Below are 15,488 nucleotides of genomic sequence, written 5' to 3' on the forward strand. Positions count from 1 at the left end.
CAAATGGGGCAACTAGCTAATGCACTGAACAAGCGAGAGGAAGGAAAGCTTCCAAGCCAACCAGTGAGTAATCCTAGGGGACAATACATGGCTCAAGAAAATCAACTAAATACAATTCATCATGAACAAGCCAATGCTTTGACTACCCTAAGGAGTGGACGTGTAGTAGACAATAAGATTGGGGAGGATAACAATAAGGAAGGTAAAGAAGAGGAGAGAAATGTATCACATGAAAATCCAAAACCTTCTTCTTCTTCAGCTAGTCCACTTCTGCCAAAACTCATTCCCAAAGGCCCATTTCCTGAAGCTCTTAATTCACCCTCTCCCTTTGGCAAAAAGGAACTTCACTAGAGGAGATGATGGAGGTTTTCAAACAAGTCAAAATCAACCTCCCGCTTCTTGATGCTATTAGACAAGTTCCCTCCTATGCCAAATTTCTCAAAGACCTTTGTACCCAAAAGCGAAAATCTAGGACACATGTGCCTAAAAAGGTCTTCCTAACTGAGCAAGTGAGTTCTATTCTCCAACACAACACCCCTCCAAATTCAAAGATCCTGGTGCTCCCACCATCTCCTGTGTCTTAGGAAATAATTTCATTGATCGAGCACTCTTAGATCTAGGGGCAAGTGTCAACTTTTACCTTACTCAGTTTATGAGAAACTTGGGTTAGGTGAGTTAAAACCAACCTCGGTATCCCTTCAATTGGCTGATCGATCTGTAAAAACCACGAGGATAATTGAAGATGTTCTTGTCAAGGTAGACAAATTCTATTTTCAGTAGATTTTATCGTCCTTGATATGGAACATGAGCCTAATCCTAAGAAACAAATCCCCGTGATCCTTGGGCGCCCTTTTTAGCTACAGCCAATGCGAGTATAAATTGTAGAACTGGGGTGATGAATATATCCTTTGGGAATATGAAGGTCAAGTTAAATATATTTCGTGCCTCTGATCAACCTGCAAAGGAAGTTGAGTGCTTCCTAATAGACAAAATGGACGATCTTGTAGAAGAAACCCTTCCCTATATTTTGGCAGATAACCCTCTGAAAACATACTTGGCCCATTTTGACTTTGATATAGACAAGGCCATAGAAGCAGTCAACTTCCTGCCCAACAATCAGTCTTCCACAAATTTTCTTCCTTGGAGAACCCCGCATGAACCCGGTATGATTTGATAAGGATGCACTGCGTCTGGCTGAAGACGTTAAACTTAGCGCTTGTTGGGAGGCAACCCAATTCTTAGGTTATTTTTGCATATTTTCTTGTCGCATTTTTTTTCTTAGGATCCCTCATATTACTGATGCAACTACGGTAAAATGCTTCTATCCTCCATATGCATCATATTTTCGTCCAAAATAAAAAATATATAAAAAATATATAATATAATATATTTCAAAAAAAAAATTTGAGGACAATGTCTGATCTAGGTTGGGGGGTATAGGATTCGAATTTTTGAAGAAATTTTTCGCATTTTCACATTTTTAAATGTTTTCATCTCAAAAAAAAAAAACTAATTTCTATGCTTAGTGCTGAAATGATAACACACAAAGTATATAAAATCTAAAAAGCCCAATGATAGTCAGGAGTAAGTCAATTTGAGTTCTTTTTATTAAAAGTTCTTTTAGCGAGTTGTAAGATAATTTTTACTTTGGAATTTCACAACACACATGGCCTGCACTTCTAAGGGTTAGGTTCAACATTATGTTGTTAAGTCTGGTAGCAACCTTGAGTCCTGATGAATCATACCTATCTAATTCACTATTCATATAAAAAAAAAAAAAAAAAAGAAAAGTGAATTTAGTCAGGTACATCGAAAAGGGCTACCTATTGTCAAAGGTCAGCGGGCTTGTATGAGAACCCGAGCATAGGTCCGTAGGGGAGTCTTGATGCCCAACACCTTATGCCATCTGGTGTGGGAGTGTTGACTGAATGCTCGCTACACGGAGGAATCATTACAAGAGTAAAAGTGCATAATTTATTTATAAAAAAAATAAAAAAAAAAAAAAAATAAAAAAAGAGAAAAAGAGAAAATAATATTGACCTTGAAAAAGACGATAGTGTGAAAGCCGTCGTTGTAAAAATTCGAGTAAACTGGAATATTACAGATAAAGCCCATGAGGTATTAAAGTAAACATCCACAACTCTCGAAATCCTGCAAGATAGATGATTTTGAATCAGTGATTAGGTCTTATCTGACCAATTCTTGGAAACTACTAGTTTAGCAGTATTTTGGAGAATCTAAAGCCTTAGCTTGTGTATGGTCCAGAATCACCGAGCACCCAAGTATAAATTAGCTTACAACTCTCTAACAGAAACTTAATGACTTCAACTTAAGTTGCATACTGACCTAGGATTTGGGCTGACTTAGTAATTAAAACTTTGTGTGCTTTTGAAATTCTTGGCACTTATGCATTTGAAATTAGATTTTATAAAACAATAAAATAAATTCTTTCGACAGCAGTTTGTGGGTATCTGAGCCGGAAACCCTCACGAGACAAAACTCGTCCACTAGGGCCACCTAGGGGTTTAAAGCCTTATTGCATACGGTAAATGCAATCGCGATTCCTGCGAAAGTGAGTTAGTTTTTATTTTGCTCGAGGACTAGCAAAATGTAGGTTGGGGGTGTGATAAGTGCTAAATAAAGCATAAATTAATATCTTATTCATAGCACTTATTATTATTTTAATTCATATATTTTGTGAATTTAACTAAAAAAAATGTGTTACCTTCATCATTGCATTTTAATAAATTATTAAAGGTAATTCGAGTTTTACTTATTTATTTACTGATTGAGTCTAATGTATGCAGGTCGAGTCAAACTCATTTGGGATGATCCCTGAACCCAAATCGCATGCACCCTACGATTCAAATCCTCTTAGATTTTCGATTCAGCCGTTCATCCCAACTTTATTGTTTCTTTCACATCTAACTGAGCTCGACTTTTCATGTTCTAACATTTTGTCCCAAAACTTCCCATGTTGCACTGTTTAAACCCGTATCACATTCATTAAACTTTATCCCGATTGAAACCAGCCATTACAGTCATTCCATCATCCACAATTAATTCCCCTGCTTTACATCTCGTGCATGATCTTCCCTTCCACATTTTTCTTATCCTCTCCTATCTCCCACGTGTTCCAACCGTATCATCTACCCTCCCATATCCCACATTCGGCCGACTGCATTAGATTCCCGTTCAAAGACCATAGCCATAACGCCTTCCAGATTAATCCCAGCGAACTTCCCACGCTTATCCTCTCAAGTCTTCCAAGAAGCAAACCAAGCCATCCGAATCCCAACTTCCTCCCATCCTCTCGGCTTCATGGATTGTATTCCATCTCTCAGCCGAGATCTCCACGTCCTTCCCAGCTCATGATTTATCATTCTCATCCCGTGAGCATCCCAAACCTCCCAGCTCCTCTGTTTCCAGCGGAACAAATCTTATCCCGTGATCTTATTCTTCCGACTTCTTCTTAGCTCACGAATCAAGTCCAACAAATCTCACAATGTAACTCCCCCTGTAATCAACCTTATCCCAGCATCCTCATCCCCTTCTGTCCACATGAATCCAGCAACCGTATTCATCCTCATCTCCCGTTCGCATATGCTGTGATTCTCCCCTGTTTCACATACATCCCAGTTGTGAGTTCCTCCCAGAACAGCCGAGATCCTCTCCGCTTCATTCCTTCCACAATCAAAGCAACCCGCTTTCATCTCTGCTTCGGATCTCTCCGTGATCCGACTTCATCCTTTCCAAACCAAATCCAAAACCAAGCCAACCCGCGACGGATTCCTTCCACGTCACGTCCACAGATCAAGCTTATCCCCTGTTTCAGAACCAACTCTCATCCCGCTTGTGATTCCCTGCATCCCAAAGCAGAATCCCATGATCCACGGGATGAACCCAAATCCAATTCTTCCAGCATCTCCTCTCAGCCGAGAACACCACCCCCCTGATCCCCACCTCGAAACAGAGTTCATCCTTATTCCCACGGATCTCCCAGTCATCCCCCATGCTCACAGATCCATCCAACTTTCATCCCTGCAGCCAAGGATCAAGCCGACTTCATCCGCATTCCGATCCTAGCTCCCATTCGTCCACGTCCCCAGCCTCCTTCCGAGGAAAACCAGCAACCATACAACGTCTCCCATCATCCGCGGAAGAGAGGAAGCCTCCACGAGTTTATCCAACGATCGGATCAACCACAGAAAAGGAAGAGAAAGAGAGGAGTTGCAGCCTATAAAAGGCCCAGGCGTGAACCGAGAAGGCATTCCTCTTCCCCCACCGGGGGGCATTCCCTCTTCCCCACCGGGGGCTGCTCCCATCATCACTTCTCAGAGGCGGAATCCCACATAGTTCACCAGGAGAAGAAGAAGCTTGGGTTCACAGGCCGAATCCCATAGAGCCAGGAGAGAGAAACCTTTTGGGTATTTTGGGAATATTTCCCAAAGGAAGAAATAAAGAAGGAAGGACCTGCTGCTGCTGTGCTGCTGCCGCCGTCCACCACTGCATGGAAGCTTGAGCTCTTCTCCAGGGCTGGATGCAGCCCTAACAAAGGAACACGGGTTTTATATTTTATTTTATATTCTTGGGGTTGTATGAACTTATTATTTTTAATGAATTTCTTTTTTTGAATCATATTTAATTTCTGTGATTTTAAGTATGATGTTCGTACAACTGTTCTTCATGATCACTAAGTAAATATAAGATAGTCCATGCTTAAGGAAGATGCAGTGTGCTACCACCTTAGATTAGGGTAGACATTTCATGCCAACTGAAGATGGATTATGCCCAAATTACTTTTGTAAATTTTTATTTAAATGCTTATTAGGCTTGTAGCCAATTTGCATGTTAATCCAAGAACGAAATAAAATATAAATAACCTTGTTCCGATGTTAGTGGTGAATTTCTTACCCTAGGTTCTCCTAAACTGATATCCCTTTTAATTGCATTTCTTTTATTAAATTGCTTAGTTTCACAAATTCATTCCTTTTAAATATTTTTATTTTTAAGAAAACAACTATACCCCAATCCCTGTGGATCGATACCCGTAATCTCTATCCTACCAGATACGTGCTATTGCGTGGTCTTTAAAGTTGATTATCAATGCCCAGAAGTGCATGGTTAAATTTGAATTTTGAAGACTCCCTACACGTGGCAACACCTTGGCCAAAATCTCGAACGGTCTTTGAGATCACACCAGCCAAACAACAGGACGTGATTGCGTACGAATTGCCTATGCCTGATTCTTGGAACATGCAGAGGCCTGACAATCCAAGTGACTTACATGTCCATTTTTGGGACGACAGTTTTTTGCCTTCGCCTATACAAACCACTCTCCGCAAGACCTTCTAGGTAAGTGCTGAATTCTCCTGACAAACTACTGAGAACCTCCTCTATTCCTTGAGTATCATCTTCACTTAGGCATCAGATGGTCTTCTACTGAGCACACTTCGATAAAAAGGAGTTCTTTGTCTTTGCTATTTCATGTGGGAGCATAACCGTGGACCCGAGACATCGGTTACAACTGTCCACCAACATCCAGCATCTCTCCTGCTCTTTGTTTAAAAAAGGCCGATCCTCAATGGCCACAATATTAGTTATATTTTAGATCATTATGTAAATATCTTTCCTTCTATCCTCTCCCTCCCCTCCCTCCGTTCGAAATCTTTTCTTTTTTGTTTTGTAATTCTGAGTTAGATAGCTGACCCAACTCGAATAATTCGATTCGAATAAAGATTAATTGGGTGGGTTCAGATACCCAACGGAATTACTATTTTTTGATAGAATAGATTTAGAATTTTTGGATATATTTTTAATTAAATTTAGAATAAATTTGGATAGTAAAATTTTAAATAAGTTTAAATATACAAAGTGCAATTTTTTTTCCAGATACCCCTATTTTTTGCCGTTCCTACCCGTCCGCCCTCTCAGCTCTTCAATCTGGTCCGGCATGGACAGGCCCAATCCGTCTCGGGCCCCCGACCTTATTACTTTGCACCGGGGGTGGTCGGGCTTGAGACTTAAGGGCCGAGGGTCGTCCCTCGCTTGCAGGGCATTGCACTGCTCTACATCATCGCTCACGTGCGTCGTACGTGTTCTCGCGCAGAGGAAAACGATCTAGGGCGGCGCCGCATACCCCTCTCCTTCTCGATCAGCTCCCCCGGAGGCCCGGCGGTCGCATGGTAGAGAAGCGCAGCGGAAGCAAATCGAGGAGATCAAAGCGCTTGGCGCAGCATGCAAGCGATGGAGGTGGAGGAGATTCCCCACTCCAAGCGTTCTCCTCACGATGTTCTTGAGGAGACCCGCACGGCGATGGAGGAGAATCGCCGCGAAAATTGCTCTTCATTCAAGAAAGAAGGCCGCCCCAAGTCCCGACCTCCGCGAGCTCATCACCCAGATGTCCCTCCTCTATCCTTTTCCTCCGCCAGGTTAGGCTTCGGCTTGCGGTTACGATCTCGAGCTCGACTTCATCCTAGCATCAATCGGCAAAACCCGAACCCTAACTTCTTCTTTTCTTCTCTCTTTAGGCGAATCGATCGATATTGATGGAAGAGGACCGGGTGAAGGCGGAGACGGAGAGCGCAAAGGCGCCGGTGGACTTCACCACCCTCCAGCTCCACAACCTTATGTACGAGAAGAATCATTATTTGAAGGCCATCAAGGCTTGCAAAGATTTCCGATCCAAGTATCCGGACATTGAGCTTGTCCCCGAGGAGGAGTTCTTCAGTACTGCGCCCGAGGACATCAAAGGGAAGGTCTTGGCGAGCGATGCGGCGCATGATTTAATGTTGAAGAGGCTCAATTTTGAGCTCTACCAGGTAGATTATTGTTTGCACGGGGTTAAATTGGGTAGAATGTTTGTTTTACTGTATACTAATCAATTCACTTTTTACTCTTATTATATGTTCATATTAGTGTTGATAAAGGGGCTGGAGAAGTTTACAAGCAGGATAGATTTCCTGCAATTCGACACATGAAAGTTGGCAGTGTCCAAAGAAGATGTTTGTCCTAGTTTTAAGTTAGTACTCTTATAGTAGAAAAGATGCTTCATTTCTGCTTCGATAACATAGCAAGGTTTGATTAATTGGCGTGCGAAGAAGCAATTTTTGGTCCCTCATGAAAGTTGCCATGGTAGCGACAAGGAATTTGATTTCCTGCGAATCTAGATAGATATCCAATTTGGTTATGTTTGTCTTTACTTGCATCTAGTAAAACATTGTTGGCACATTTTTACTGTTTTGCAATCTAATTAACATTTATGATTTCTGATGTGAATTTTCCTGATTTAGATTAGTTTTTTATTTGAGATCCTTGTACTGACCCGTTTCATCTCAGTTAATATGTTCCTGCTGACTGATTTCTAGTTGCCCAGGTCAGATTATTAATGATAATCATTTGTGCTTCTGAGCAAAGTTGAATTTTTTCCGTCATCCCTTTGTTTGGAGATGTTGCGTACCTCCATATTTTTGCCAGAGATGTTCTTTATTTTATGATGCAACCCTCATATTAAGCTTTCTTGTGTTTGCTCATATGATGCCAATCTGAGTGCCCCCCTCCCCGCACTTAACATGACATCATATCAATAAGCTCTGTATACACCACTATATTATGCGGACATGGGCATTAGTGTTAGGTGTGATTATGTCATTGTGAAAAACTCCTGTCCATAGGAAATTTTTCTGCTGGATCCATACCCAAGTGTCATATTGATCCCCATTTCTAAGTCTGGTGCAGGTACTGTGGGATAAATCAAAGGGCCTTGGTAAGGTAGGTCCACCACTTAAAAGACTAGTGCCTTAATTCTTTGACACAGCCCTTTTGGCAGTTAATTATATGGAGATTATGATGAAAGAATTTCTAGTAAACTTCCTGATCTCCAAGGCTGTTCTTTCTATCTTTGGGGAAAACAAGATGTGCTGCTAATATGACAATACTCAAAACAGATGGTGTTGTTACATTGGAATATTTAATAAGATGGAGGCGTAAGGACATTTTTTGGCATATTCTCAAAGGTTTTAAACCGAAGAAGAATAATGTGAAACAAGAAACTAAGGCATGTTAGGTGATGCATTTGCATTTCATTATGAACTTTTGGTGAAGATCACTTATTCCATATATGAAATTGCACTATATCACTTATTCGTCATGGAAATATATTTTCCATACTTAGTTATAGCGTATAAGTGCACACGAAATCATGTTATGAAAAACATGGCAGGATCCTGCTCTTCCCTTAGAGCCTGATTCTATAAGATGGAAAGTATGAGGTATGGACAACACATGAAACTCTCACAACTGAGCTCAAAGTGTTCATGTAGAGCCTATCCTATTGCATAAAGTGAGATCAAACTCAAATATATCCTGAAGTATATGATAGCCTCAATGAGGCCTTTTTAAACATTACAGCTATGTCTAGGATATTCCATGTGTTCACATCAGCCCAAGTTTGTTTCCAAAGATACTGTGGAAATTACATATACATGTTGACTTAAACATGAAACCTCATGGTTTAGTCGATGGATGCAATACAAGCAGATAAGTGTCCAATATCTTACTTTCAAATTTTTGATTGTTGAATGTAGTGGTGCACATATGCATGTATTATCATGCCACCTAAATGAATTTTCTGGAATGACCATATCTAGTGCATTTGCATGTGTGGCTAAATGTTACTTGTTAAATGCCACCATAATGTAGCTTTTTAAGATATTGGTTTTTTTCTTTTTCATTGGTTTCTATGTAAAATTTTTTGTTTTCTTTTCTCTATATCCCTTCTTCCTACTTCCTATTGCTTCAATTCTTCTTTTTGTTATGTAGTGCCACACACTGACGGTTGTGTAGACAATTTGCTGGGACACTTTAGCTGTCCAGAATATTTGGATATGCTTATTATCAGATTCTCAACAATTTCACAATCAGAGCTGATTCTGCTGATTAATTTGAGACAAGGGTTGAAATGTTGTTACTTGTATCATTGTGTCATCAATCTAATGATCTATGCCTGTGTGATTTTTAGGGCTCGTTTGGTTCGCAGGAAGCATTTTTTTCTCCTAGGAATATGATTCCTGGGAAGTAGATTTCTGGAAAGAGGATGCTTGAAAAAGTACTTTTGGCATGTTTGGTTGACAATGGGAAAGTGACAGATTTTCAGAGTGCTTATGTTTGGTTGACTATCCACTTTTCTGAAAAGTTGTGTAATTCCTTTTATACCTTTAATAAAAATTAGGTCTTTAATGCCTCTTTAATGCTGAAGGGCTTTTTTTGGAAAAAAAATAAAAATGGAGTAATTTCCGGCTCACGAAAAAGTAACTTTTTCATGTTTCTTATGGGAAAGACTTTCCCATGAAACATGGGAATCATATTCCCATGGGAATACAATTTTTCCATCTCTCTCCTTTGAAAACTCCAATCAAATAAGAGGCATCTCATTACTTTCCTGTTGACCACACTTTCCTCCCTTCTTTTCCCGCGAACCAAACGAGCCCTTAAGTTCCATATGAAAATTTTGTTTGTTGTTACTAGGATATTTGTTCTTCTTGCTGTCTTTTATGTATCAAGATGTATCTTATCTCTAGTTATTACTAATTAGCAACATTCTTATGCATGGTTTATGAACCATGGTTCATTTATTTTATTCAGTATTTTTATGTCGTATATCTAAATCTATGTTTTAATTTTCTGTATTCTAGAGAAAGGAGCTGTACAAACTTCATGAGAAATTGGAACATCATAAAAAAGTCTTCTGGATACCATAGCAGACCGGAAAAAGTTCCTCACAAGTCTTCCATCACATCTGAAATCTCTGAAGAAAGCAACCTTACCAGTACAACAGCAATTAGGGATTTTGCATACCAAGAAGCTAAAGCAGCACCATGCAGCAGAGTTGCTTCCGCCTCCTCTTTACATAGTCTACTTACAGTTACTGGCTCAGAAAGAAGCATTTGGGGAGAGGATTGAAATGGAGATATTAGGAAGTGTAAAGGATGCTCAAATTTTTGCTCAACAACAAGCTAATAAGGACAGCGGTAATTGACAGCCTTTAAAATATATTGTTTCACATGTAATTAAACTAATTGTTTGTTATCTTTTGCGGACACTATGTTTAGCAGTTACTTTTTTCACATGGGTAATTACTTTTTCACATGGGTAATCATCCTTATTAAAAGATGCATGTATTTCATAGTCATGTTTGGGAAAGATAAATGTAGAGAAATTGGAGAGGATGAGAAAGTGATAGGCATTAACAAATCTTATATCAATTGAAATTTGAAGAATATGTGATGAATTTGGTGAATATAGTGGGTAAAATTTGTGGGATGTGATAAAAGCAGCAAAATATTGTAAACAATTAGAGTAGTGATTTGGGCTAATCATGTATGTGAAATTGTCTCAAAACTGCAATTACTTATGGAAAAGGGGGATATTCTAAATTGCACTATCATGAAATGAAACTTATGATCCACATTATCTAATAATGGGAGATGGGTGATGAAAGAAAAACATAATGACAACTAATTTTACGAATCAAGGAAAATGCTAAAAAAGTGTAGCCATAGAACCTATATTCTTGTATGAACAGATGATTGAAAGATTTAGAGGAGAAAGTTTTTGACACATGGATCCTTGACTTGGAGAAAGCCCATGATATAGTACCATAGATTTGGTAGTATGAGCAAATAAAGAAAAAAAGAGTATGTTGGGATCCCTCAAGACATTTTGGAACAATGATGAGCATTAGTAGTGTAAATCAAATGAGTTCATTTTCCAACTATAGTGTTAGACCAAGGCCCTGCCCCACCTTAAGTGGGTATCTCGTTTTATTTGTGATTGAGGAATTGACATTTTCAATGAGATATTATGGTGTAAATGATTTGCAGAGGATTGAATGCTAATTAATGAGAAATTTATTGGATGCTAAGTTGGCATTGTGGATTCAACCTTGAAAATTAGCCTTAATCTTGACTAGCAAGTTTTAATCCATCTTTTTAAGATTTGCTTAATGGTTAAAGATGTGATGCATTGAAGTCTTAGCAAGTTTAATGGCTGTCTCAAAATCTGATGTTAACCCTTTGAATTGGTGTCCAATTCTTGACCAACACAGTCCCTGGCAAGAAGCAGGGTAGAGATGGAGTAAAGTTTTGATGAATAAGTTATAAGAGAAAGAATAACTTATATTAAGTATATAAAATGCTATATAAGCGAAATGATGTTGAAAATGAGCGAAGGCCCAGAAGTATTTGATTGCGATTCAATTTTCTCTTTTGAATTTATTAAAGTGAGGAATAGGGAAGATAGATAAAGAGTGAGTGACATTAAACTTCAGCCCCAATTTAGAGAAATTATTTGAGAAAGCTTTTGCAGATTGAGATGGCCCTGATATTTTTCTTTCTTTCAGGGAGCTGGACAAAGTGTATTCTTTTTTCAAAAAATAGAGGTTACATAATTACCAGATGTATATTCATTAATATCTTGCTATATATATTATAAACTAGAATTATTTTTATATAATTGAAGACCAGGTGATACATCCCTTTTTGTATCCATCTATTACCTAAGCTTGTTCTTGTTAACCTATTGTTTTTGATGTTAATCTATTAGTATTATCAAAACTATTTGGCATATCGCACCATCCATTTTCTTGACCTGCAATTCAGGTCCTCCCCAAAATAGGTGGTGTAAATAGCTGGAGAATTATCATCAAAGTAAAGTTTTTCAGGATTTGTTAGAATAACTAATAGATGCCATCTGAGGCATGTTTTTCTGTCTACAATTCATGTAAATGGACAACTATTTTCTGCTAACCTTCAAGTTGAGATTGATCAGTAGTTATGTTCCTATTGGGAGTATGTTCATCCTAATGTGTATGCCTTCCATTTGCTAGCATTTTCTTTAATAAGTTTCATGCTTGCATTTGCAATTGAAGCAAGAAAGGGGATGAACAATGTGTCCTTGAAAATCTTCACAAATATGAGTCCTTTGATTTCCTTTAGCTGTCTCAATATTTAACCGAAATAATTTTTTATGACAGTTTATCATCAAATACTGAAAACAATAGGTTGGAAGAGGATGCACCTGATGAGGAAGAAGATGTCCAGAGAAGAAGAAAGAGGCCAAAGAAGAACCAGGTCAAGGAGAATATAGACCAAGCACGAGTGTGCCAGATTCATCCACTCAAGATCATTCTTCATATATATGATGATGAAGAATCTGAGGCTAAACCTTCGAAATTAATCACTCTGAGATTTGAGTACTTGGTAAAGCTAAACATTGTATGTGTTGGAGTAGAAGATTCAGAGGAAGGATCTGACAACGATATCTTATGTAACTTATTTCCCAATGATACTGGCGTTGAGCTTCCCCACCAGGTACAGCTGTGTTTTTGGAGTAATTTTGCACCTGCTGACTATTTAGTAATTTAAGAGTTGGTATCCTCTAAGTCATTGCTAGTCTAGAAACTGTATCTGGCCTTTCACTAGGTCAGGCAAACATAATAAATGGCATTCATATTACCTGCTAGAACTGGTCCATAAGCTACGAGAAAATCTATGCTAGTATTTGATGATTATCCTACCTATTGAAAGATCATGATTTTTAAATTTTCTAGTAGATAATACAGCAGAAGGCACAAACCACATTTATAGTGCTGCATTATGGATAAAGATTCTGGAATATCTAGTTAATTTGGTTCCTTTCAGATAAAGATGTTAGAAAGAAGCAAAGATCTAGTGCTTCTGTTAACATTATGGCCTCTGGACCATTGCATAAAAATTGATGGTTCTCATAACCCGCTGATTGATGGGATTGTTTTACTCCTATTCTATAATACCTTAGCTACATATAATCTACATGATAAGCTCATTCATAAAGTTGTCCAAACCAATTATCCAGATACATCACACATGGATCTTGAAGGCTGCTAACCAATTAATCCACTAGAATTGTGTTGCTTCCTGGAGAGTTTCCTCCGTTTGTTCTTTGATTGAATAAAAAAAAAAAAGTCAAATGACTATGCAGATGGGTATGGTGTTCTTTCTGATAAAAAAATTTAAATTGTTGTCATGCAGGCAGCTAAACTTTATGCTGGGGATTCTCTAGCTTTTGGTGAAAGAAGAGCTTCACGTCCGTACAAGTGGGCACAACATCTAGCTGGAATTGATTTTTTGCCAGAGGTGCCTCTTCTGCATGAGTGCAATGAAACTTTGAACAGTGAAGCTTTGAAAGGTTTAGATGTTGCAGCTGGACTTAACATATACCGTCATCAGAACCGTGTGCAGAACATTTTGCAAAGGATTCGCTCCAGGAGAAAGGCTCAGATGGCTCTTGTGTGAGTCACTGTTCTGTGAATTTTGGAGTCTTGGGATGTTGAGTTCCAGCAGCTTGGACAAGTACAGCAATGTCCCACTAGCTGACCTTTTCTGAGCTCATAGTCCCTTTTCTTGGATGCTGTTTATGCAGGGAGACTGGAAGCGATTTATGCATAAAGCACATTTTGGATGCAAATTTTCTTTAATGTATTTTGCGCATTATTTCCTCTAAGAGATCTTCTGATCTCCTAGATCTGATGCTATGGTTGTGCATGGTTTCCACTAGCTTTGCCTAGACTATAAACTAGTTTATCTATGGTCTTGCTTTTCTTCCAGAGATGTCTTTTTTTTTCCCTTCCAATCGTTATGGCATGTCTTATTTGAAAGTTTGGAATCATTTATTGGCTTACAGGGAGCAGCTTGATTCCTTGATGAAGCTCAGGTGGCCCTTACTAGCCTATGGAGACATTCCATGGGCTTTGCATGACCCATTGTGTACTTTGCAAAACTGGTCTTCATCCAACCTGATCCCTGAATCTTCATCTTTCTCTGCTGTTGCGGTAGGACAAGTTGCACATGTTATTGACCTTGATCTGGACAGAAGATCTGTGACATCATGGGAACTAGAGAGTGCAAGAGAAGATGGAGAGCTTCCGACAGCATTACCAGCTGCAAACTTGCCAGATGATTCAAAGGTCAATATGGCTAATGGGTCATCTGAGTATATTGCACATTCTAGAAGCCTGGCTTTAATTACAAAGAGTGTGACACCTTCCAAAAAGGTCAAATCTCAAATGTTGAGGAAAAGTGAGGATGATTCAGAACTCATACTAGATAGTGAAAGTGAACTGGAGGAGCAAACATGCATTGACCAAGAAATTGAAAATGTCAGAGTTGTTGGCAAACCGTGGGAAGACCATGCTGCAAAAGAATTCACTTTGGTTCTCACAAGAACTTACGAAAATGAGAGAACTGCAAAGTTGAATTCCAAGGTACTTTCTTTTCTGTGCCTTTCTTCATTTGCTCGCTCTTATATGCTTGATTTCTAAAACTGCATTTGAAATTTGGCAGGTAAAAATCAGCACAGAATATCCTCTCAGGCCTCCACTTTTCACTTTAAGCTTGCTTTCTGATGGGCCTCAAGGTTTTGAATGGTACAATGAGCTTCGAGCCATGGAAGCAGAGGTATGTGGCAATGGAATAATCCATTTGATGCTCTATTTCATTTTACTTCTATTTAATCTTCATCCAGAGCTGGAATGAAATTTTTCCCTCCTGATATATATTTTATAGGTTAATCTTCACATTGTTAAGGTCCTGCCTCTGGAACATGAAAACTACATCTTAGCTCACCAAATACGTTGCTTGGCTATGCTCTTTGATTTCCATTTCGATGCGCGCCATGAAAAAAGAAAGAGCACTTCCGTAATAGACGTTGGATTATGCAAGCCTGTTAGCGGAACAATACTTGCGAGATCTGTTAGGGGGAGGGATCGGAGAAAGATGATTTCTTGGAAGGGCATGAGCTGCACCCCAGGCTATCCTTGCTAGAATTTGTTGCATTTCAAGGTTGTTGATATGTTTTAGCTTCTTGGTAAAGCTGGTACTTCATTGCTCTCCGCCTGAACCTTTTTCCCTTTCTTTGATGAATCATCTTCATTTTCTTTCAAAATTTCATAATCAGTAAACTAACTTGGATGATTTTGTTGTTACTTTATTCCCTATACATGTCGTATGTCTCCCAGCTATAGGACTTTTGAGCTTATCATATAAATAGTGTATGCTGATTTGTATTGAACTCACTCCCTTGTGATCGAGGGTTGCTTGGACATTTGTATTGCTGGTGAATCTTGAAATACTTATAGTTCAGTCCATAACTGATGTTCTTGCTGTTTCTTGTCATATGTTATAAGTTCATTTATTTAAAAGTGCTTTTTGTTTTGTGCTGTTTTTATAAGATATTTAATCATGAACCAAATGTGATACACAAATATGGGGGAAGTGAAAATTTGGCGTCTGCTTCTGGTGGACTTATGCAATAGTGGTGCTCTCACTTCTTGTCAGAATTATAATCTGTATTCTAAAGATTGGAATTTGCTTTCCTGATGTTAGCAATTAGATTCCGGATTTTGCAGTGCATTATGCATTAGGCAGGGTGTGTAATGTTCTGCTCCGCTCCAC

General features: G+C 38.8%; 1 protein-coding gene across 1 annotated transcript; it reads left to right on the forward strand.

Moving 5' to 3' along the window:
- Nucleotides 1–6,047: 6,047 nt before the first annotated feature.
- LOC103698801 (THO complex subunit 5B) lies at nt 6,048–15,209 on the forward strand. The gene is given in 11 exon segments (XM_039120191.1): nt 6,048–6,375; nt 6,377–6,415; nt 6,417–6,431; nt 6,531–6,821; nt 9,693–9,738; nt 9,741–10,028; nt 12,031–12,368; nt 13,068–13,327; nt 13,720–14,299; nt 14,379–14,492; nt 14,601–15,209. Coding segments are annotated over 11 exon segments (2,367 nt in total). The 5' UTR covers nt 6,048–6,237; the 3' UTR covers nt 14,859–15,209.
- The last annotated feature ends 279 nt before the right edge of the window (nt 15,210–15,488 follow it).

Source organism: Phoenix dactylifera, unplaced genomic scaffold, assembly GCF_009389715.1.
Source record: "Phoenix dactylifera cultivar Barhee BC4 unplaced genomic scaffold, palm_55x_up_171113_PBpolish2nd_filt_p 000739F, whole genome shotgun sequence".
Classification (NCBI taxonomy): domain Eukaryota; kingdom Viridiplantae; phylum Streptophyta; class Magnoliopsida; order Arecales; family Arecaceae; genus Phoenix; species Phoenix dactylifera.